The 24405-nt window shown below is 34.8% G+C and overlaps 3 protein-coding genes across 6 annotated transcripts; all 3 read right to left on the bottom strand.

Annotated features, from left to right (window-relative positions):
* Positions 1-11181: 11181 nt before the first annotated feature.
* On the bottom strand, positions 11182-12860 carry LOC117625065 (protein WHAT'S THIS FACTOR 1 homolog, chloroplastic). Its single transcript, XM_034356635.1, has one exon. The coding sequence runs from the start codon at positions 12605-12607 to the stop codon at positions 11390-11392; it is 1218 nt and encodes a 405-aa protein (XP_034212526.1). The 5' UTR covers positions 12608-12860; the 3' UTR covers positions 11182-11389.
* Positions 12861-17973: 5113 nt separating this feature from the next.
* On the bottom strand, positions 17974-20417 carry LOC117625245 (DNA polymerase zeta processivity subunit-like). The gene is made up of 6 exons (XM_034356848.1): positions 20414-20417; positions 19781-19838; positions 19317-19384; positions 19150-19230; positions 18831-18951; positions 17974-18694 (listed from the first exon to the last, which is right to left on the bottom strand). Exons 1-6 carry the CDS (start codon positions 20415-20417, stop codon positions 18676-18678), a joined length of 351 nt encoding a protein of 116 aa, XP_034212739.1. The 3' UTR covers positions 17974-18675.
* Positions 20418-21868: 1451 nt separating this feature from the next.
* On the bottom strand, positions 21869-23929 carry LOC117626700 (DNA polymerase zeta processivity subunit-like). Of its 4 annotated transcripts, none has more exons than XM_034358512.1 (5): positions 23695-23929; positions 23526-23606; positions 23215-23327; positions 22755-22857; positions 21869-22500 (listed from the first exon to the last, which is right to left on the bottom strand). In XM_034358512.1, the coding sequence occupies exons 1-5, from the start codon at positions 23723-23725 to the stop codon at positions 22271-22273; spliced, it is 558 nt and encodes a 185-aa protein (XP_034214403.1). In that variant the 5' UTR covers positions 23726-23929; the 3' UTR covers positions 21869-22270. The 4 variants fall into 4 exon arrangements, with proteins under 4 accessions (XP_034214403.1, XP_034214401.1, XP_034214404.1 ...); XM_034358510.1 differs by having other exon boundaries at positions 22755-22944; positions 23695-23926; XM_034358513.1 differs by having other exon boundaries at positions 21869-22470; positions 23695-23922.
* Positions 23930-24405: the final 476 nt, after the last annotated feature.

Here is a 24405-nt window from a genome sequence, read left to right as displayed (position 1 = left end):
TTCTGGGGGTGGGTCCCACGGCGCATCTACACCTCTGCTGCTTGCTGCTGTTGCTAGTCTCTCTTTATAGACCAACTAGGTAACACGAACGGTGGAGCGTTTCGTACACGCGTGAGCTTAGAAGCGTGGGGTCAACGAAAGAGAGAAAGCGACAGGTGTGAGGCAAAAGCTGACACGTCGGACGCGCGCGCGCAAATGTTGCTGTGGCTCAGCAGCAGCACTCATCGCTGCCTGCAAACGGCCACTATTTCTGAAAAAGTTAAAATATAAATAAATAAATAAAAATAAAAATCAGGGAAAAGGACGAAAAGGTCCAAGTCTGGTGGCAACATCACTGCAACACTGGCAGTCTCTCTCTCTCTCTCTCTCTCTCTTTCCCAACAATTACTATAACTATTGGCAATATATTTGTTGCGTAATCGAGACGACGACGTATTAGCAGAAATATCGTGGACAATGGGGCACAACAATAAAAACTGTTGGGATTCCCGACGCCTGGTGGGGTGGTTGTTGGGCGAGGCGTGTCCTACGCACGTTACTATGCACCTCTCTTTGGTCACTTTCAAATGGGTACAATTATATATATCAACGCAATCACAAATGTCCCTTATTATTTTACTATTTTATTTTTTGATATTTTTGCCTAGGAATTTTAGGGTAGGGGTAAAGAAGAAGAAAGGTTGGTGGTTTGAAGGTGGCCTGGCTTAGTTTGGAAGGTGAAGCAGTGAAGGGAAACGAATGAGGTTTGTGCTGAATCTGGCAATGCAAGGCAATTGGGTTTTTGGGTAAATTTGGTACAAATCGTCCTTCGCCGGCACAGTAGATTTTACAACATTACAATAAAAAAATGGTAGTAATGTCAAGTCTAGTTCTATATAGCTCAATGAGGTCATCCATTCGATCTGATCCGATTCGAGTAATATCTTCAAACGACTTTATTTTATGTGTTATATTGTCTTGCATTTTACGGTCAGAAAATTACTCACACGGACATAGACAACTGACCTTAGAAATATAACATGTTCGAGACATTTTAGAAAAGTAATTGAAAATAAGAGGGTGTATTTGGAGGAACGTGAGGGGCACGTGATGTGTGGTCGTGTGTTTCCTTTTCAAGATGTGGGGAAAACAAAGTCAAATGATAAGATAAGCAGTGTGGTGTGGTGTGGTGATTCTCATCTAGGCATCTTGGGATGAATAAATTTGTGAATTCATTCTCACTCACCAGTCACCGCCCTTTGTGAATAAATTAGGAAAAAATAAAAAGATAAAAAAAAAAGTGGGGCTTTGATTGATAACTGGGGTCCTACCAGATACAAGAATCAAAATCAAAATCAAAGTAAGCAATTACGTATCTCAATGGAAAAATATATGCACTACGCAGCCTTACATTGAATTCAAATAATTAATTTTTAATTATTTATATAAATTTAGGGTTAATTTAATCAAAATCTATCACGAGCTTGACCTAAATTGGAATCCCAATTCTTTTTTTTAATTTTATTTTTATTACAATTTGACTATGAGTTACCATATTTTCTGAAAATGACTTTTCTTCTTTTTTTTATAAGGACATTTTATATGTCGAAGACAATGTAATGTGCATTATTTATTTATTTATGGCTATTTATATTTATAATAAAAAAGAAATTGGTATGTAATTCTAGAAACGCAATCAATCCAGTAGAATTATGAAAACGAGGAGTCAATAATAACAAAATAGGTTTCAATCATCCAATATTGGAAATCTTGGCTAAATCAAAGGCGTAAACGACATATGGCCAAATCGATAAGACTAGGAAAGGGTCAATATTTATTTAAAAAATTTTAATTTAATTTAGATTTTGTTTGAGTCACATAAAACAATCAACTTCAGACCAACAAAACAAAACAAAAAACAACCGACGTATTGCTAACAATAGTGCCGTCGACCTTTGGACAATAATTTTCTCAATTTTTTTGTTTTCGGGAAAAAGGAGAAAGAAAAAGAAAAAAAAAGAGACAAGTTTAAAATAGACATTGCATAGCTTTTTCTTTTCCTTATGTGGCCATTATATAATATCTTCTTGTTCTTTGAGTCGACTAAACGCCATAGACTTTGGGGTAGTTGATGGAATGCTACAAGATATAGGTAGTCATAATCAAGTTAATGACTATTTGGTTTAGTTCTGTCTAGTTTTAGACTTCATTAGAGGAGATTCTGAGTTCAAATCTCGTATAAAGTAGTTATTAAATAAAACAAAATAACCCTATTTAAAATAGTTATGTTTGAATAATCAACGACTAATAAAAGAGGATGGGAGGCCAAGATTGTAAGTGATTGATGGAATACCTATATGATGGGCAAACACATTAATTTACTTTGTTGTTCACTTTTCATAAGATATATACACCCAATAATTATTTGCTTTTTTTTTTCTTTGTTATAATGATACCCAAATCTATGGAGTGTAAGGAAAATAGCGAAAGTAAGTAGAGATTTTTCGGGTAAAAGTAAAGACTTTTGTTGTGCGTGTGGGTGAAGGTACTTCTCAACTAGAGGTATAAGTCTTCCTTGTATTTGTATTTTTTTTAAGTCAACTCAGAATTCAATTTATTTATTTTGGTCAAACTGCTAGAAATTCATTCACTTCCTATAAAATGTCTATGATCCGGTGCTAAAGGTCAAAAGATTCAAGCATTAGGACATGATTCTAGGGCTAATGATTTAGGTTCATGGGTTATGATCTAAGTTTGGAGCAAGTGCTTAGAGCTTAGTGTTATAGGTTTGAGGCCTAGGGTTAAGGGTTTGAGATGCAAGTTTAGGGCTCTTAGCCTAGGTTTAGCGTCCAAGGTCTAGGGTCAATCGGTCATGTGTTCAATGCTCGAGATATGTGACATTGTGATTCTAATAGTTCCAAGCTATAATATTCTTTGTTACGAAGATTTGAGTTAAGAGATTCGAATTTCGCTTTCAAAATTTATTGGTAGGACTTAATTTTCAAGGTTTGGTGTAAAACTGTTTATGTACAATATTACTACAAAAACTTGTAACACGTGTTATATTACAAATGAAAAATATCTTCTTATCGCAACAACTCATGAATTCAATTTGAGCCCTAAAATATTTGCCGTCAATTTAGGAATGAAAACTTGATACGTCTCAAAATTGGGAAGACTTGTATATATCATCGACTTAGGCATCATCTCCGATAATGCTAGTAACCTTCACACTTTATATTTTTTTCAGAATCACGCAGGCTTTCCCTTTTCTCCAACACTTATTATTATTAATAGCAATCACCTTCATTTTTGTAATTGGGTTAGGCACTATATTATATAGTATTAAAATATCAAAAAATAAAATAAATATAAAGTTACGATAAGCTCCATGAATAATAATGGTCAGACCATATTAAAAGGTGGCCAAATTGTTCAGATGTCTTATTATTTTCTATCCCATTCAAAGCAACCAAATCAAACTTCAAATTTGTCCTACTAATGGGCCAATTAGAAACCACATGTCCTATTTGAGGGGCACCATAATAAAAAAATTAATTTTTTTAATAAAAAAGTTTTGGGTCCCACAACAAAAAACAGGTGCAAACAGCCAAAATTAGAATTTAATGAGGAGGGTAACAAAAGACACCACAAAATAATGGGAGATTTTGTTTGTAGGATTGGATCTTTGGGCCCACAAATGGGCCCCCACCAAGATCAGGACCCTCTGTCCCTTTATGACCAGCATGCCATCTACAACACGCGAATCTGATTCCCACCCAGTTCTGTTTCCCCTTCCTTTCTTTCTATAAATTTAAATTAATCTATCTTAATCTCGCTTAGTGAATTGATTAAGTGTTGATGATTTGGATTGGTTGGGTTGGGTTCCCTATCAGCATAAATTATTGCCATCATAAGTTGGACATTTTTCTATTGACTAGTTTTTGTGATAATGATGTCTTACTTTAATAATGAAAGACCTTTTAATTGTTTGTTTCATTGGGCAATTGGATGGACTTAAGCCAAATTTAAAAAGGTGTTTCTACCTAGGAATCTAATCAAAAGCTAGGGAACGTTGTACCTAAAAAGAGAGGGAGAGGAGAAATTATGTTTTATTTATTTATTTATTTATATAATGTGTATTCAAAAAGATTTATCTCTTTCTGACTCGTTGTGACAACAACAACCACTATGACCGCTAGTCGACATAATTTTAGATATGAAAAACTTGACGCCATCGATCGGCCTGCATTTAAACACATACACTTGAATTTAATTATCCGATAACATAACGTGTCACTAATTTTACAGTTGATTAATTTTTTAAGAAAAAATAGATAGAACATTTTAACTCAATGACAAGAATATAAACCTAATTGAACATTTTAAACAATTGGTTTTTCCTTTCTTGTTGTAGTTTTGTATGTATGCTCAAGTTGGTATTCCCAAAGGCATCCATAATCTGTACTTGGGCAGATACACGTAACTTATGGCCAAATTTTGTTGACCCTATTAACCCAAAATTAATTGAATCCTTATCTCATCATGTAGGGTTTTCTAGTCTCTTCCACTCTTTTTTTTTTTTTTTTTTTTATAAAGAATTTTTAAAAAAATTATAGTTAGGCTAAGTTTGTCTTCTTTTCAAACCCAAATTTATAGTTTGTACTTGCATATATCATAAAATAAACATTTGGTTGTAATTGTATATGATTTTATTGCGTGTATGTGCATTCCATGCCATCCACATGCAATTTATTTGGCCAAGAAATTGACCAGTTTGTTGGATATGACGACTCCTTTTGTCCAATTGAAAAAAACAACAAAAACCCATTTGGCGTATGCATTTGTAATTTGTCCAAAAGAATATGTAAGCTCATCTGGAGAAATTTCAATGGCGATTGCCGGTTGGGTTTTCATCAAAGAAAAAAACATTAGGTCACTCTCAAAGCTATGTCATATGCCCATCCTTTTTCGTTGCCTTTGGGAAGACAAATGAAACAGGTCACAGAAAGCTATTTGTTTAAAATGAAAAGAAAATGGGAAAAGAAGATTGCCCGTGCTTGAATCATGGGAAGATGGCTAGAGGGCCAACTAACTTTGGCAGGCACAAGAAAGTTTCAGCTAATAATTTTCTTGACCTCAAAGTGGGGGAGAATTGAGCAAATTAATATTGGTGTAGGGTTTGGGTTAAGTCTTAGCTTAGTATGGGGTTAATTATAGATTAAGTAATTCGACCATATTGCTTGCTTCATTTGACAGCAAATTAACTTCTTGTTCTTGTTTTCTTTTAGTTTATTACAAGGGTGGCCGAAAAGATAGAGAATTTCGACTCTAGTTTTGAATGTGGACTCCCTACCACTAGAGCTATAAGTACATAGAACTCCCCAATACACAAACTCTAGTTCGTGTTAATATTATCACATTAAGAAATGATAATTAGAATTAAAATCACGAGTTCAATTAGGTATTGTTGATAAAGATTGGTTATGGATTACACGGATGAAGCATCATGGAGCTTAGTGCATACTCATTCATGGTCATGGGGCCACGTTGTTGTATTGTAGCATCATTACATTTATTCGATAGTGACTAACGACCATGTAACCCTTAGATACAATTTTTAATTGAATTTTATTCTCTCTCTTTTTATATATATAAAAAAATATTAAATTAACTTTTATAAAATGGTATCTTTGGAGATAATTGGGATTGTCAAAGGGAGATTAAGTACTAATTAATTTTGTCAAAATGGCACATCTCATGGTCATGAAGTGCTTTGCTTTGGTTGAGTGCTGCCATTGCACATTGGACTTCTACCACCAAGTTGCCAAACCCTAATTTTTTTTGTATTTTTGTATTTTAAAGATCTTTGCTAGAAGGATCAACCTATATATTTAAGTAGCTTCTACTTTTATGAAAAAGAAATTGTGATTATACAATGTAGATTAGTAGATGTTACCTCTAATAGAAAAGTGGTCCACAATAATTCTATTATATTTTAAATGCTCTTACCCAAATCATCAACTAGGGGCACACATTTTATAAATGCCAAAGGGTGGCAACAAACACACATTGGGGGACCTACTTTTTCTTTCTCCTTCCAATGAAAAAGATGTGTGATTAAAGTAAAACCCTAATCAAAATTCATTGCCTTGGTCCCCCTTCCTATAGAATCACACATCAATTTCATGTGGGTCATGATCCATCCTTACCTTGTTCCTCTTCTCCACTCTATTCATTTCATTGATATAAATGCATACCAGATAGATGCATGAAAAGGGGCATGCTCTCAACCCAACAAAAATGTCGACGATTCGGACAACGACACTTGAACCAATGGAATTTTTTCTTTTTATTTATTATTTATATAAGTGATATTAAAGAAGAGATAATCGAACCTAGAATCTCGAATGCTGGAGTAAATACTCTTAACCGCTTGAGTTACAAGCATATTGCAAACCAATAAAATTGTTCTTTGAGGACCTTAAAATTTTAAATTTCTTTTATAAAAAAACAAAAACAAAGAAAATAGAAACATAGAGAGAGAGAAAAATCCCCCACCTAAGTATCTAGGACCATGCTTTGTGCTTTTTTAATCTTTTACATCCTTAAGGAGTGAGACTTGGTGTAAAGGAATGGAGATGTGTCTGTCACATAAGTTGCCCACTTTGGTGATATAAACCATATTCCAAGTTTGAGTTGAGGTGAGGTGAGGTGAGGTGGGGCTGCTGGCTGCTATATAAGTAAATGGACAGTACAATACAAAGCATAGAATATGGATCCAATTAAGAGAGGGGCAGGGGGGCCATGATGGGAACCCTAACTTTTCTTCCCTTGTGAAAAGGGGCACTCATGTAATGTAATGGAATTGCACCACTCCATTCATATATCATCTTACAATTATGTTTGCTTTGCTCCTTTCTTTTCTTCTCTCCTATATATACTTTCATCTTTGGACAAGGACCCCATAGGCCCCACAATATATAGGGCCCCACACTCACATATCACAACTCACTTGAGAAACTTGATGGGACCTAGAGCCTTGTCAAATTGGAATTTAAGATGCATGGCCCCAATTTAGCATTTCTTAATAAGCATGAAGCGCAAGTCTAAAAAGGAGCCCACCCTAGTGAGTGAAAGCAGACCAAAATTACAAAGACTTAGAGATTTTGAGTGGAGGTTGATTATTTACTCTGTTCTTTTGATGCTGCAAAAGGAGATTGGTGAAAAAAGAACAATATACCTCAAATGTGTGACAGACAGACATGTCTTGATTTTACTACGCATGGGTAATGGGTTATATGTTATCTTTTCAAATGGAGGGCTTAAAGATGAGATTCCAAAATCTTCCCCCAAAAGAAAAGAAGGCATAAACCAACCAGTGACCTAGAAATCATATCCTAACAATGAATTTTTTTTCCTTTTTTTAAAAAAATCTTTATGTGGGGAATTTCAATGACCTGCCATGAGTCTACTTTACAAGGTTGGATTTGGATTTGTGGTGTGATGGATGGAGTAAGTGTAAAGATAGAGACATTATTTATTGCAGATTTGAATCCAGAAAACCCCACTATGGATGATGAAGCAAATATGGAAAACACAAGTTAAAGAAGCAAGAAAAAAAGAGCAAAAGGAGGAGAAACAGTTAACACAAACTATTCTTTTTTCTCTGTGGATTTGACAGAAGATTGGTTGTCTGCAAGTGTAAACATCACCCTCTTCCACTAGCACATTATATCCATGTGCTAAAGTCCCAGTCTTTACTCTCTCTCTCTCTCTCTCTCACCCCCATTGATAGGTCCTTGGAGATTGTGGTTGCAAACCCAACCCTCCCATCTTGGGTAAAATCATTGTGTGTGTGTGTCTCTCTCTCTCTCTCTCTCTCTCTCTCTCATTAGTGGGTACTTTGTCTAAAGTATAATGAAATCCCTTGTTGTCTACATTAGGCACCACTCCAAAAGCTCTCACCAATAAAATGATTCATCATGTTTGGTTGATGTGAGTGGGCACACACCAAGGACAGATGGAGAGAGAGAGAGAGAGAGAGGGATGAATTTTCTATATGAAAGGACATAATGTTGCAGAGGATAGATGGGTTGGTTTGGACTAGGTGTTGGCTTAAAATATGCAAAGTGATTCTGCTGAAATGATCTCTATCATGAACCAAAGAGCGATATGAATGTACTATGGTCTTTTTTCTTTCACCCACTTTTCTTTTTTTCTGTTCAAAAGTTGCACATTTTAACAGTAGTGAAGTGGAGACATGAACTTGGAGTTGAAGGTGACATTACAAGAGAATCAGCTCTCACTTTGGACCAATAAGTGGAGGATATATTTAGGTATTGTCACCAATTTGGTAGTGCACAGTATCGACTTGTCGACAATTTATGGGTTGCATGACATGCGGGTGATAATTGGGCCCATTGATCATGGAGCACAATACTTTCTCAATGGAATTCAAACTCTAATCGGATTGATTATGAAACTGAAAAGAATTTGTATGCTTCCTTTTTACACCTAAATCCTAATCTTTGGACAAAACAAAAAAAGCCAATTTAAATGTATATGGTAAATTTGCATTGAATGATTTCGAGGTGTAAGGATGTTCTAACTGTGAAGGATAAGTCTGATTGTTTAGGATCGATTGCCCGAGCTTAACTAACACCATACATTTGAGTAGAGAATACTCACTCATTTGATATGAGATGAACAATGTTAAAAACAGTCGAGCATGAGTGAACTAATTCTAATTATTGATGCGTGTAAGACCACAATGCATCAACGATTAACATCATCCCATACCCGCGTTCACGATTCATGGCAGCATTCTTGGGTTTGGGAATTGCTTGTGCATCCAATAGTTGATGATTACAACTTCCAAGTCAATAAATCCATTATTGAAACAAGAAGTACTAGTACGATAATAATGCCAATTAATGGTCAGCTGTCAAACCTTTTTTATGGGTTGGAAGCTGCCTTATTTTACAAAACAGAATGGGCCATAAGAAACAAACAGATCAAGAGTGAGAGTTAGGATGTTGGGCCAATTTTACTAGGCTCCACAATGAACCCCACTGCTCCTAATCAAAAGAAAGAAAGAAAGGAAAAAAAAGACCACATAATCAAATCTCACTTTCCATATTCAAAATGAATGGATAGTGACTTCACAGGAAAGACATGCCCCACCAAGTCATCATATACCAAACGAAACATGCATGATGATCTCTGCATAATGCAGTTCCCACACTAGTCGTAGTCGACACACAGATTATTATCAGGAAAATAAATATTCAAAAGACTTTTTGGTTGTTTTCGTTTGATTTTTTTTTTGAATTGATGATTGATGGGGAGGAAACAGCTACAAATAAATGCATTATAAAAAAGGGGGATAGTTTTTAAACTAAGCTTTCTCAATGTGTCGGCTGCACACTTTGTCTTACCTGATTTTGTTTAGTGATACGTATGTATAGTGGAAAAAGTATATCAGAACCGACCGGTCGTACGTATGTATACTAGGTATAAAGTGATTTGTTCTTGCGATACTATTTAACTGTAAATCATGCGCAGAGACTGAAGCACAGTGTTCTTGTGCACCAGCCAAAGGCATAAGTTGTGAACCAGTTTTTTAAACCATCTACTTGAGTCTGTCTGTAACATTAAAGCATATCAAGTACAAAATATATACAAATTTTATATTTCACATAAACTTTTTGAGATTTTGGAGGAAACTTAATGGGTAGAGATAGATTGAACTGGTTTGACATAACTAGCTGTTCAATTAACTTTACACAACATGCACAAGGGCGAGGAGGTGACACCGAATTTTTTCCTTATTTAATCTATGTTTAAGTTGTTGCTCAATCTCACTAGCTATATGGGAAGTATTTCCACATCTCAGGACAATTTTATAATGTTTTGACATGGAGTATGGTTGTGTATTCCGTTTTTTGTTTTGTGCGCATGAGGTTTATTTATTAGGTTAGATTCATGGTCCATCAGTTGATAGTTATGTCACAAGGTGGTGCATTATGTTATAGATTTTGGTACAATTTCACATCAATTCATGGAGTTGCTGGTTTGTATCTTGATTATTGTTACTAAAATCAAAGAGTTGAATTTTGTGTTATGAAATGAGTTTGTTTGTTTGTTTTTTTAATTTTTTATAATCACAGTGAAACTTCATTAGATAAACTTCTACGAGACAATAATTAAATGGGTTTCTGCATAACTAGAAGAAAAAAAAGTGTCATGACAAAACAAATTCATTAAACTAAAGGAGTAGTTCTTCCCATCTCCAATGCTAGAGGACTCAAAACTAAAATTTCTCCTTTCAAAATACAATTATTCAAGTATAGTTTGGACTCAAATAATTTTTTTTCCACCAACATTGCACCACTCAAGATTTAAGTCCATAGCTTTATTAAGTTGTTTAAGAATAGTTCAAGTCTAAAATTATTTTATAGTTAATTTTATTTATACTTTCGTAGTTTATTTATCCGAACATTTTAATTTAAAAAACTTGAAATTCCACAATCATATTTTATTTCACTTAAAATGAAAGGAAGAAATTGATTTTGGTAGATTAATTAATAAATAGATGAATATTTATAAAATTTGGATGAGTTTTGGGGTTAGATATGATTTAAATTAATTAATAATATTATAATAGTCGTTTTATTTAAATTTGGGCCATTGGATTGCAAACGGCCAGATAATCTCATCCTTACACGCAGCGTCTACAAGCTTCTGTTGTGGCATGCACGCTCTTGTCAGCTGCTTCACGTGGGCTGCATGACTCGCTACGTTGGGCCTCACATTGTTTCAGTCTAACTGGAATATCGGGCCAAATTCCGCATGTTCGCTTTAGGGAAAATTTGAACACGCTCAATACACTAGTTTGAAGGTTTTCTTGGGCTAAAAACTCAAATTTTGGGTTCGGCCTTACCCATTGGAGATGACCTTAGAACAGAACAGATGACAAATTCTTTACATATATTAACAAAAAAGATTGAGCAGTTGGAAACAGAAACCTGCATCTCTGCAAGTTGACCATCAGCCCATTGTTGATCTGAATATTGTAATTGCGAAAAATATTAGTAAACCTCATTAACTGCTGCATCAAGTCCACTCGTATTGTCCTTCGCAAGGACATTGTGAGAATCAAGAAATGATATAATCAAATAAAAATTACCAATGTTGGAGTTTAACTAGCACACACAGCCCAAAATGTTTTGTTTAACTAAAACTCCACAGTCACTACACATGAACTTGTCATCCCTTTGCACCTTAGAGATCTCTAACATGAAGCTTTCTGCTTCTTGTTCTTTCAAATGGGGGAGACAAAGTGCATGAAATTTGCAATGACAAATATCACTAAAAGAACCAAAACTTTACATTTTCAAGAAACAATCTATGGAGAATGCATGGTTTTACATGAATTGATCTCTCTCCTACCGCTAAGTGCTACAAATTTATCGTTAAACAACAAAAGGGGACATTTGTCTATCAAATTCAGCCCATCATAAGCTTCTTTAAGAAACACAGTGCTCCTAGCACCTTTATTAGTTATGTAAAATATGCCAGGATGCTTTATCAGACACAGCAGCAATTTAGAGGGCAAGAAATAGTCTGAGTGAAACGCATCCAATTGAGCAGATGTCATCCTCTTCTGCATTGTCAAGCTGAGGAGCTCATGGAGCACCGCTACCACCCGCTTCCTGGCTTTCGGATCAGCAATGTTAAATCTCCTGGCATTCAAATAAGGGGAAGGGAAATCCATTTTCTGCCACCTTTCAAGTTGCTCAAGATAGCTAGTGTTTGGCCTAAAACCAGCAGGAAAACTCATTCTAAATGCATGGGGACCTAGAAAGTTACCATCTTTTGATATTCTAACCTTGTTTCCCAATCCAGAAGGAGCTGAAATCCCTTCACCACCTAATTGTTCCTCACGAGCTGTGACTGCTATTGAAGAATCCCAATTCTCCAAATGAAGATAAAGTTTGCCATTGACTTCCTTGACCGAAAAAATTTCAGGGTACTTTGGAAGCAATGATTTCTTGAAATCATTCGGCAAACCCAATTCGGATTCAATGAATTCAATGTTTTCCAGAGGAACCCGGCAATCAACTGACAGCATTAACAGCTTCCTCAAGTTTTTAACCAAAATGGGTTCCATCAAATCCTTAGCTTCAGCTTCTTCTCTAGCAACTTTTTTAGCTTTTTCAGCGAGCGTAACAAAAGGGGGCGTTCTGTTACCACCGCCAACATAGAAGATTGAAGGATATTTTTCTATGGCAGCCATGAAGTTCCATTTCTGTACAAACCCAACTTCTTTCTCGAGGTCCCTGAGAAGGAGAGATTGGTGCTTTTGCGACTGAATAATAGATTTCAGCTGCAAAATCAAGGCCGGCTTTTTCTGAAAGTCCATGACTTTGTCAAGTTCGTGGACTCTGTGGTAGACTTTCCTCTTGGGTCTTCTTCCTCCGCTGGATTTGTGCTTCACCGGGACCCACATGGAGGCTTTTCTGTGACATGGGATTGGAGATGACAATGCATGCGCTTGTGATTCACACGGAGGAGAGGTTTTCAGAAGTTGGTGAAAGCGCAGCATCGTGGTTTTCCTTTGCATTTTGCCAGAACAGGTTTAGTCTCTGTGGCGCAAAACATCGAACAGTTGGCGTGCGAGCCTATAAGCAACGGTCAACTCGGAGAGACTGCTCCGCCTTTGTAGGAGGTGGAATGGTCATAGGATTCATATCATATCAGGCATGGCAGTGAACCGGGCCTTCAAAAAGTAAGCCCAAAGAAATACGTAGCTGCGTTTGTACACTTATGGTGGGTATATGTCCATCGCTATCACTAATATTTCGGTGGATAGGGCCATAGGCATCATGCCTTGCAAATTGCAGATATAACTTTTTTTTTTCTTTCCTTCCCATCCTTTTATGCTTTTATTTATATAGGGAGATCTATAGTAATAGTACCATGGAAGTTTTACAAGTGACACCAACCAAACTAAGCCTGTTGGATAATCGGTTCAAAACGGGGAATTAAACTCTACACACCAACGAGATTTAGCTGAGTAAAAAAGGATCTTGACTTGTTGATGAGTGGTCTCAAGTTCAAATCCCATGTCAAAGAAAACATTTACCTTAAAAGGGAGGGGGGGTTGGATGCACTTGCCTGTTGGCTATGTGATAAACATATTTTTCATAAGCAGAAACTATCTACACAATTATTTATAATTTAAAGAATTATAAATTTTTATTTTTGCTCATGTTATAAAATATTTTGAAGCCTAAAGTCACAAAATCGTTATTTTGACTATTTTATAGCGACGAAAACAGTTCCTTGAAGTTATGATCAAATAAAAGTGCGTATGTGTATGATGGCTATGATCAAATAAAGTAACTCTTATAAATCTAAGGCCATTCCAATAAATTCCTATGTCATTTTCAAGATTAGTTTGGGATTAGCAAGGCAAACAAATTCTTGTACTAGTTAGCAAAACGGGCACGTCTGGTTCAAGGGATACCTCAACATAGAAGTTGTAATTGTAAATGAAATGTTAAGAGTGAAAATTTTAATCAGCATTCATATTGGGAGTGTGATGCTCTACCAAGCATATTTTTCATGATTAACGACCTCCAAATCATGCGTGAGGCATATTTTTCTTGCACTGGCCAATGGCATATGTTCTCAACCAATTTTTAAAAGCAACTACATGAGTCTATTCTAAACATCAAACACATCAACAAGTACAAAATATACGATAGTTGGTATTTCTGAAAAATTATTACAATCTAAATTGAGATCGTGAAGGAAACTAAAATGTCATCTATTTTGATTACCACTGCTAATCTATTTGTCGAATTCTATCTCGTATTTGATAATTACTTTTTAGTAGCAAAGATGTGGATAGAGGAGAATGCATTCATGGCTTAGTTCACGGCACAAACTAATATGTATGAGGAAAATAATGAAATTATTGGGTTAGTGGTAAAAAGAGTTGATGTTGCAAATTTTCTCATGGAGGTTTCTTTCCACTCTAGTTTGCTCTCCGGCATCAAACCAATGTGACAAGGGCTAGGAGGGCTTCATGGAAGATATCTCTTACATAATTGGCTTCTTATATTCATATTCCCCAATAATGTCAAGGGCTTCTTTTGCAACTAACAAAAATAATCAAGTTTTCAAGCATCAATTTATCATATGATAGTAAGGATTGCATCAACAGATCTGATAATGTAGGTGCGATCATACTATGATATCTGTTATTACAATCCACTCATGTTATAATAAAGTATTTTATTTATTAATACTTTACCTGTTAATTATAAATGATTGCTCATTCATATAAAGACACGTGAATTAACGTCATACTCAAGAATATTTCGTTAAGTAGTTAAGGCAAATGAGGTCCCACCACCTAAGTTATCAATAGAGAAGTGCTTAGGGACACCAATGTTGAATTGGCTCAAATTTGGGTCACTTTTAGATCATACTTATTAACAACAAATAATCATATTAGTTAACAAATTTAGTGAATAAATTTAGTGAATCTAGCATTATTGTTATTAATAAAAAGAGGTGTCATATATAAAAAAATAATTAATAATGTGAGTTTTTCTAGGCTTTTACTTAACCATTTTCCTATAATTTTTACCTAACCATAACGCAAATGAGGAAAAATTATCACGCAGACCGTCAAAGAACACATTTACCTCAAACATTACCCTTCCCAGTCCAGCTAAACTTTGTACGAGAATTTCATAATAGTTTAAATTGATGGCCCTAAAATGCTAACATCTCCACGTAGCCTCGTTGACTGATAGTCATGCAAATGAATCATTACAATGGAAATTTTATGAGCATTCATATTGAGAGTGTGGTGCTTCACCAAGCTTCCTTTTCGTGATTAAATGATGATCAAATCATGCACCAGCCACAATTTCCTTGCACTAGCCAAAGGCATGTGTTGTGAACCAACTTTTTAAAAGCATCTACATGGGTGTTCGAATTTATTCTAAACTTTGAAGCATATGAAGAACAAAATTTATACGATATTTGGTATTAAGAAAATCAATGCAATTCAAATTGAGACTCTGGAGGAAACTAAATGGTAAGGGATAGGTTGAATGTAGGATTCCTATGTAAGTGAGGGAACTTTTAAATGGTCCTTTGTATATAGGTTATGGGTTAGCAGTGATTAGGAGTAATAAGGGAAAAGCTTTCAGACCTATTTTCTCTTGTTTAGCTTTTACATAGATATTGCCACCTTGATTTTACCATAGAGCACTTGAGGATATTTTGCTCTCACTCGAGATGTCTTTTGTTGTGGGTTTTTTAGTTGTAAATTGGCTTTCTCAGTCGCTCTGATCAGGGACGGATCCAAGATTTTAAAATGAGGTGGACTAGATTTACTTTATTAAACTGTTAGATTTTAGGCTTCTGAAATTGATCATGTGTGTGTATATATATATATATACAATTTAAAAACATATCATTTTTATTTTATTTGTTTAAAAGGCCTATTTTACACTACAAATGCCAGCTAAGGTCTACCATGATGAACAAAAATGAATTAAGAGAAAAGAAAATTCATAAGAAAATTCAAAAATGAAAATTTATCATCACAAAGATAGAGTCAGATAGGCACACGGCAACTAGAGGTAACACTACAATTATCCAATTAGTTCAAATTAATATTTCTGCTATAAATGGGATTAACATTAACACTAACTATAAGAAATAAATAAAAAAACTGACCTGGCCTAGAGCCCCGGTTGTACAAGTCATAGGACCGTCCCTGGCTTTGACGTTCTAGTTGTAAATTCCTTCAGTAATCTCCATATTCACACAACATTTGAGGATATTTTGCTCTCACCCGACATGTCTTTTGTTGTGGGTTTAGTTGTAAATTCACTTCATCAATTGCTCTGACGTTGCTAGTTGTAAATTCCTTCAACAATCCCCATAACGACTCTCCATGTTATAAAATTTTCAAAATCCTATGATAAATTTCTTTAGTGAATTGGAAACTGCCATTGAAGTCTAAAGAAGAAAATAGAGTATGAAAGAGCATGGAAATCTTAAATCCAATTCCTAGCAATAATTGAAAAGAAGGGTCCGAAGTCAATTCTTAACATCTTGAAAAAAAAAAAAAAAAAAAAAAACTTAAACTTAGGTTTCTTGATCGTTTTGATCAAAATAAAAAAAGAAACAGGAAAATCCAACATATTGAAAGTCATTTGGAAATAACAATCGAAGATATTGAAAGTAGACAAATTACTGATCCATTAAAAATGTTTAAACTAATCCTGAGTATATGAAATATGCTAAAATCTAAACGAAGAAGGTAAAACCAAATGAAGTAATGCAATTATAAAAAAAGCCATGACCAATCGATGTGATAGTATTTCAGTTGTCCAAAAATTAGTGTAACATGTTTGTGGCAAATTTTGGTGGATATGGTCTTTTGAATATTTGACGGGTTTGCCAATTTAGCATTTTATGTTTATTTTAAAGAGATTATTATTTCTAAAATTACCCTAATAGATTCTTACCTCAGATTATGATACTTCAGTTTTTTTCTTTTCTAAAGTTTTTTGAAAATCAGTACACCGTCTTCCACTGTGTTGTCGCCTCATTTGTTGCTTTCTTAAGCCAATCAATTTATTTCTTTACATAGACACTGGGATTTTTTTTTAATAATTATTTTTCCCCGATTTTTGTTTATAGATAAGAGTAGTTTAGAACATTATCCATTACTATTAGGTCATTACCCGAGTCTCTATTGTCCTATTTTGAGTTTTTAATTTTTCAGGGTTATTACCCGTATAAAGAATTTAGCATTTTCACGTTTAATACTCGTATTGTACACGTACGTACTTATTTTTCATGTTTAATACACTTATTTTTACAAAATGTTCAATAATACACACAAAATTCACGTATTATACACAAAATACTCACATATTATTGAATAAAAATATTTAAATACTAATTATTCACTAAGAAAATAATAATTAAAACATAACTACTAATTAAAGTAATTAAACAAGAGAAATTCAGAATGCTATTCAATGGGTAAAGCCGAGCGGCTATACATAATTTTTTTTTTCTATTTATAGCGTATAGCCGAGCGGCTATACGTTTGAAATATTGTATCGCCAATGGGCTATACTGTTTTCACAAAAACGCGTGAGGCGTGAGTTAGGTCTTTTTTTAATTATAAATAGTATAGCCGCCCGGCTATAAGCCGGATTTTTTAATTTAAAAATGTATAGCCGTCGGCTTTACTAGGGTCTTTTTTTTAATATTCTTTTTTATAAATAGTATAGCCGATCGGCTATACTCTTTACATAGACATTGATCTTTTTTTGATAATTGTTTTTCCCCGATTTTTGTTTATCGATAAGAGTAGTTTAGAGCATAATCTATTATTATTAGGCCATTACCCGATTCTTTGTTGTCCCCTTTTGAGTTTTAACTTTTCCAGAGTTATTACTCGTATAAAGAATTTAGCATCAACAAATAAGAAGATATTTCAACAACTAGAACGACTTAAACCCACACAAGCTGTGCAAATTCATTTTGAACTCATATTCCAACATTATTCCAACATAAAGGAACATTCATTTCTTTCACAAAATGATAATTGTTAAAATACTGATAAACTAATGCTGAGTAGCTAAAATGTGGTAAAAACCCTTTTGAATTGTTAAAATGTGCTGGTAAACTAATGTTTCCCTGGACTTGGGAGAGTACAAACTAAAAGGAAAAGAGATTTAGCTATCAAAAAAGTAATTTTGTTATCTCATAATATACTGTAAATTGTAATGTCATATGTTAATCACCTCCAGCTTTCTCTGTAAAATGTAAGTAAATGCACCGTATGTAAATGTAAAGGCTCGCAATCCTCTCTAAAGTGTTGTGCTTATACCCTTCCCTTCATCTTCCACAAAATTTCTACCTTTGTAACCTGTAATCTCATTCTAATTGGATAACAACTTTACAACACTAAGCACTGAATTATTGTGGTTTATACACCAAAATGCAGAAAGCAAGCGTAATTTACTTATTGAGCAGTATGTTTATGGGACAGTGTGATCATGATTTAATAGGGGTTATCAATGGAGGCTGTTGCCACTGCTGTGTGTCTGTTGGAATCCACAACTCTGCATCCTTACTTGTGCTTGCCTGAGGAAGGGATCGAAAGTACGCGGTTATCTCCCACCTGCAATCTGTTATAAAGGATAAGCTTACACACCAAGCTGCAAATAAGGAAAGCAGACATGAAAATCCAAACCATATTTCATGAGCTCAACAACCACCCAAGCATATGGTCAATACTCAACCAATTAAACCAAAGCATTTGATAGAAAGTAGCAATTTTAAAGCGAAAACCAAACGGAACTACAGCATTGAAAAAGAATTATATCAAAATTCTAAGACAAAACTACAACACTGAAGCAAAAAAAGAAGAACATCAATGTCAAGTTGTCAACTATGAAACTTAAAACTTATCCTGGGGAAGAACCCGTGTAAGGGATTCTGAGAAAGGAAGCTTGATAAAAAATGACCTTAGTGAGAACTCCAGGTCAGCTTCTTCCATCCTTGAGCCATAAGACTGATTCACAGGCTTAAACATAAATCTTTCCACAGGGATGTTATCACTGTTAAAGAAAATAACTGCTAGTCTCTCCACCAGACCCTAGTTTGTAAAATGTACGTCTGTTTTAGTGAAAATGGTACATCACCGGAATAAATACATTAAACGAATAAGAAAGACTGCATCTTTCTTTAAAAAATCAAAAACAAAAAACAAAAAACAAAAAACAAAATCCAACCAGCCCAGCCGCCCAGACCCGCCTAGGCCGAATTTTCTAACAGAATGGATATAATCTCTGAGTTGAGGGCGACGAGCGCTAAGAACCACCAAATTCATATATTTCCTTCCTTCAAAAGCACCTTTGCCCGAAACCAACCATCAGTGAAAGCAGTTGAAAATGCAAAAACAACAATTAACCATTATCCCACTAAGCTCATATGCAGTTTGAAAACTGGGTTTTGCTTTCTGGGTTCCCCAGATAATGAAGAAAAACAGAACTCAAAACCACAACTTTTTTTCTCAGCAACCAAAACGAGAGAAATGGGTTTAGAACAAACCTGGAGGGTAAATTCCTTTGAGGAAAACGATTGAAGTGATTGCCACCTCCAGGAATTCAACCAGAATCCGAGCTGTCTCACCTGCACCAATATCAATTTGAATTATGCTCATCTAATAAACAAAAAATGAAGACGAAAACATACCAGAAGTAAAGAGGTTTTGAAACCTTGAGGAGAGTGATTAGCTTTGCAAACTGTGTGGAATAATATTAAGGGATATAGCGGATCGGCTAAACTTTGACAAAAATTCTATTTATAGAGTACAGCCGAGCGGCTATACGTTGCTTAGATACGTTTGGCTATACTCCGGATTTGTTTTTTAATGAAAACCAGTATAGCCGTCGGGCTTTACCGGGTTTTTTTTAAAATTCTTTTCTATAAATAGTATAGCCGCGCGGCTATACTATTTACAAATCTTTTTTTATTTATTTAAATAATTGGCTTTCCCCCATCTTTTTTTTATGATCAACATATTGCGAATGTTATGCTTGTAATCCATAATCCTACGGAGTTCCTCTGCTGTAAACTTCACCTGCACTGCACATATCAATAATATCTCTCCATTAAGAATTACGAAATTAACAGAGCAGTCCAACAACCAGTAAGCTTAGATTTGATAGATTACACTTACCATCTTGACAAGTATTTAAGAGAAACCACCAATTTGTAATTATAAGGAGGTGAACCACCTGAAAATTAAAACCATAAAGATAATGAACCTAGGGTTCAATTGAACATTCAAGCAAGAAATTCAAGTAAATATCTATGAATACCCTCTACTTTGATAACTATTACTGTATCAAATATAAGGAGGAGGTGGAAGAGAGGTTTTTTCTTTTACTTTTGATTTTTAGTTTTTAATTTATTTAGTATTTTATTTAATTGGACTGTTTTACCCCTATGTAACGGTAGGACCAATGCAACGATTAATAAAAAGTTGGTGGATCATTTGAACGAATAATTTAGTTAAATGACCAAAATGCAACTTGGGTATAAGTTTGAGGACCATTTGAATAAATAACCCCAATAATTTTTCTTTTACTAGTTAAGGCAAATGAGGTCACACCACCTAAGTTATCAATCGAGAAGTGCTTAGGGACACCACCATATTGGTTCAAATTTGGGTAACTTTAAGACAATATTTATTAACAACAAATTAAAAGGAGGCGTCATATCTACAAAAATAATTAATAATGTGATTTTTTTTTTTTCTTTCTAGGCATTACCTAACCATTTTCCCCCTTGTTCGTATAGTTTTTTTTACCCATCCTAGTGCAGCTAAACTTTGTACGAGAATTTCATAATATTACAGCATCATATATAATATAGTTTAATTTGATGGCCCCAGAAATGCAAACATCTCCACTTAGCCTCGGTGACTGATAAACCAGATTATAATTGAGAGTATGAAATGTTAAGATTAAGAATATTACAATGGAAATGATGTATAGTGAAATGTTCAACCCTAATATTAATGCAAATGAAATGTTATAATGGAAATTTTATCACCATTCATGTTGAGAATATGATGCTTCATCAAGCTTCATTTTCGTGATTAATAACGACCTAATCCAAGTCATGCCCAAGGCACAATTTCCTTGCACTAGCCGAAGGCTTATGTTGTGAACCAGCTTTTTAAGAGAGCATCCACACGAGTGTTCGACTCTATACAAAATTTATACGATATTTGGTATTAAGAAAATCAATACAATTCAAATTGAGACTGTGGAGGAAACTAAATGGTAAGGGATACGTTGAATATAGGATTCCTATGTAAGTGAGGGAACTTTTAAATTGTCCTTTGAATATAGGTTATGGGTTAGCCTTGATTAGGACTAATAAGGGAAAAGCTTTCGTACCTATTCTCTCTTCTTTAGCTTCTCTTGAGACTGTTAGTTCGATGTTTCCACGTAGCAGTTTAGAATATTCGGTTTTGGCTGGAGATGTCTTTTGCTATGGTTTTTAATTGTAAATTCAATTAACGACTTCATCGATCCCGATAACGACCTGATGTTCTAGTTGTAAATGCCTTCAGCAGTCCCCATAACAACCCAACGTTCTAGTTGTAAACGTGATAGAGCATGCAGATGATGTGATCTGAGTCAAATTTTGACCATTACTTTCTTGATTATCTAAATCAAAATAATAATAAAAAAATCCAAGATATTTGAACTAATTTGAAATCGTCTAAGATGTCGAATTACTCGTTTCTTGTTCAGTTTAACTGATCATTGTTAAAAAGTTGCAAATTTACGATCCACTAAAAATGTTTAAACTAATCCTTGGTAGATGAAATATGCTAAAATCTAATCTAAATGAAGAAGGTAAACCAAATGAAGTAATACAATTATAAGAAAAGCATGAACATTTTGAGAGGAGAAGACATGCTTATGGCACATAACCATAATATTTAGAGCTAAATAATCAACACTAAAGGCGTTTGTTCTTTTCTATTTAAGGGCAAATTAGATTTCCCCTTCTTTACACTTTTTTTCTTTGAGTAATATTGGAGGTATCAACTCATTAACCAACTAATGTGATAGTGTTTTAGTTGTTGTCCAAATGGAGAAGACATTTCAACAACTAGAACGACTTAAACCCACACAAGCCGTGCAAATTCATTTTGAACTCAAATTCCAACATAAAGGAACATTCATTTCTTTCACAAAGCATGATAATTGTTAAAATGTTGATAAACTAATGCTGAGTAGCTCAAATGTGGTAAAAACCCTTTTGAATTAATGTTTCCCTGGACTTGGGAGAGTACAAACAACAATCCCTTGAAGTAAAAGGAAAAGAGATTTAACTATCAGAAAAGTAATTTTGTTATCTCATAATATACTGTAAATTGTAATGTCATATGTTAATCACCTCCAGCTTTCACTAAAGTGTTGTGCTTATGCTTTACCCTTCATCTTCCACAAAATTTCTACCTTTGTACCCTGTAATCTCATTCTAATTGGATAACAACTTTACAATACTAAGCACTGAATTATTGTGGTTTATACACCAAAATGCAGAAAGCAAGCGGAATTTACTTCATGAGCAGTATGTTTATGGGACAGTGTGATCATGATTTGTCATGTAAAATCAAGGCAGATATTCATTTGCTTAATTCCCTTTAAGCCTTTGGTTCAGATAAACCTGGATGTTCCAAATATAACTGCACAGATAGAGGTTCGCTACTCATTGATTTAATAGGGGTTATTAATGGAGGCTGTTGCCACTGCTGTATGTCTGTTGGAATCCACAACTCTGCATCCTTACTTGTGCTTGTCTGAGGAAGGGATCGAAAGTACGCGGTTATCTCCCACCTGCAATCTGTTATAAAGGAAAAGCTTACACACCTGGCTGCAATTCAGGAAAGCATGCATGAAATCCAAACCATATTTCATGAGCTCAACAACCACCCAAGCATATGGTCAATACTCAACCAATTAAACCAAAGCATTTGATAGAAAGTAGCAATTTTAAAGCGAAAACCAAACGGAACTACAGCATTGAAAAAGAATTATATCAAATAGTATTCTAAGACAAAACTACAACACTGAAGCTAAAAAATGAACATCAATGTACAGTTGTCAACTATGAAACTTAAAACTTACCCTGGGGAAGAACCCGTGTAAGGGATTCTGAGAAAGGAAGCTTGATAAAAAACGACCTTAGTGAGAACTCCAGGTCAGCTTCTTCCACCCTTGAGCCATAAGACTGATTCACAGTGAGCTTAAATATAAATCTTTCCACAGGGATGCTATCACTGTTAAAGAAAATAACTGCTACTCTCTCCACCAGACCCTAGTTTGTAAAATGTACGTCTGTTTTAGTGAAAATGGAACATCACCGGAATAAATACATTAAACGAATAAGAAAGACAGTATCTTTCTTAAAAAAATAAATATATAAAATTAAAAAAAAAAAAAAAATCCAACCCGCCTAGGCGCTAGGTCCAGCCGCCCAGACCCGCCTAGGCCGAGGCCGAATTTTCGAACACATGAGATATATGAGAAATTTTTGAAGGAACAAGAAAGAAAAAAGTAAAAGGAAATAAATGAGTAAAGGATCAACCTTTTGGATGAAAGGATGAAGTCCGGAGACAGCAGAATGGATATAATCTCTGAGTTCGGGGTGACGAGCGCTATGAACCACCAAATTCATATATTTCCTTCTCTCAAAAGCACCTTTGCCCAAAACCAACCATCAGTGAAAGCAGTCGAAAATGCAAAAACAACAATTACCCATTATCCCGCTAAGCCCATATGCAATTTGAAAACTGGGTTTTGCGTTCTGGGTTCCCCAGATAATGAAGAAAAACAGAACTCAAAACCACAACTTTTTTTCTCAGCAACCAAAACGAGGGAAATGGGTTTAGAACAAACCTGGAGGGTAAATTCCTTTGAGGAAAACGATTGAAGTGATTGCCACCTCCAGGAATTCAACCAGAATCCGAGCTGTCTCACCTGCACCATTTTCAATTTGAATTATACTCATCTAATAACCAAAAAATGAAAACGAAAACATTCCAGAAGTAAAGAGGTCATTGAAAACCTTGAGGAGATTGATTATCTTTGCGGTCCATCTCTACAGTTCGGAAGTGCAGTAACTAGGAGTTTTGGTTTGGGAATTTGAAGGGTTTCGTACCTTGGAAGTTGCAGAGTGTGTTGAATAATATAAAGGCCTGTAGCCCGCTATTTGGCGGGTCTGACAGAGAGCCCATGGAGACCCGCCTCCCCTTTGTATTTATTTATTTAAAACATATATTAATGGGAGGAGGGAGGCAGTCCAATTTGCTACCTCTTGGGATACTTGGAAGAGAAATAGAAGCACAACTAGATCAATAGTTAAATTGATGACTCCAGTATTTTCTTTTAATATAAGCGATACTTTAAATTACAAGCGATAGTTAATTGTTAGTCTAGCATAGTATAGTAAACTAGTCCAAATTATAAACCCAACTTAAGTTTATATTAGCATTGTGCTCCTTCAGAAAACGGACTAAAGAAATCTATAAAAGGATAATTGTAATTTATAAGCTTAAATTTTTAAGTCTTTATGGTGAGGAGTAAAATGAGAGGTAAAAAGCTTGTTAAAGAGGGAAAGGAATGTGAGTCAAAGTAAAGATTCCCCAAGAGTTCTGTGTGGCACCAACTAGCAGTTAAGCACTCGTCTCTAAAACATTCGATAACAAGCAAAATCATCCTAGTAGAAAATCGGAAGCCTACAATTTGCGAAGTTGGTTCATCTGCAACTTTGAGCAAC

This window comes from Prunus dulcis, chromosome 4, assembly GCF_902201215.1.
Source record: "Prunus dulcis chromosome 4, ALMONDv2, whole genome shotgun sequence".
Classification (NCBI taxonomy): Eukaryota; Viridiplantae; Streptophyta; class Magnoliopsida; order Rosales; family Rosaceae; genus Prunus; species Prunus dulcis.
Note: the sequence above shows the minus strand (reverse complement) of the source record. Positions and strands in the feature narration are given on the sequence as shown.

Coding starts and splice junctions, on each gene's coding strand:
- LOC117625065 (XM_034356635.1), bottom strand. CDS start 12,607: ATGCAAAGGAAAACCACGATGCTGCGCTTTCACCAACTTCTGAAAACC.
- LOC117625245 (XM_034356848.1), bottom strand. Junction 19,385..19,780: donor CTTAAATACTTGTCAAGATG/GTAAGTGTAATC, acceptor TTTTTGTCAAAG/TTTAGCCGATCCGCTATATC. Junction 19,231..19,316: donor AGCTAATCACTCTCCTCAAG/GTTTCAAAACCT, acceptor ATATTGGTGCAG/GTGAGACAGCTCGGATTCTG.
- LOC117626700 (XM_034358510.1), bottom strand. CDS start 23,725: ATGGACCGCAAAGATAATCAATCTCCTCAAG. Junction 23,607..23,694: donor AGATAATCAATCTCCTCAAG/GTTTTCAATGAC, acceptor AAAATGGTGCAG/GTGAGACAGCTCGGATTCTG. Junction 22,501..22,754: donor TACACGGGTTCTTCCCCAGG/GTAAGTTTTAAG, acceptor CCTGAATTGCAG/CCAGGTGTGTAAGCTTTTCC.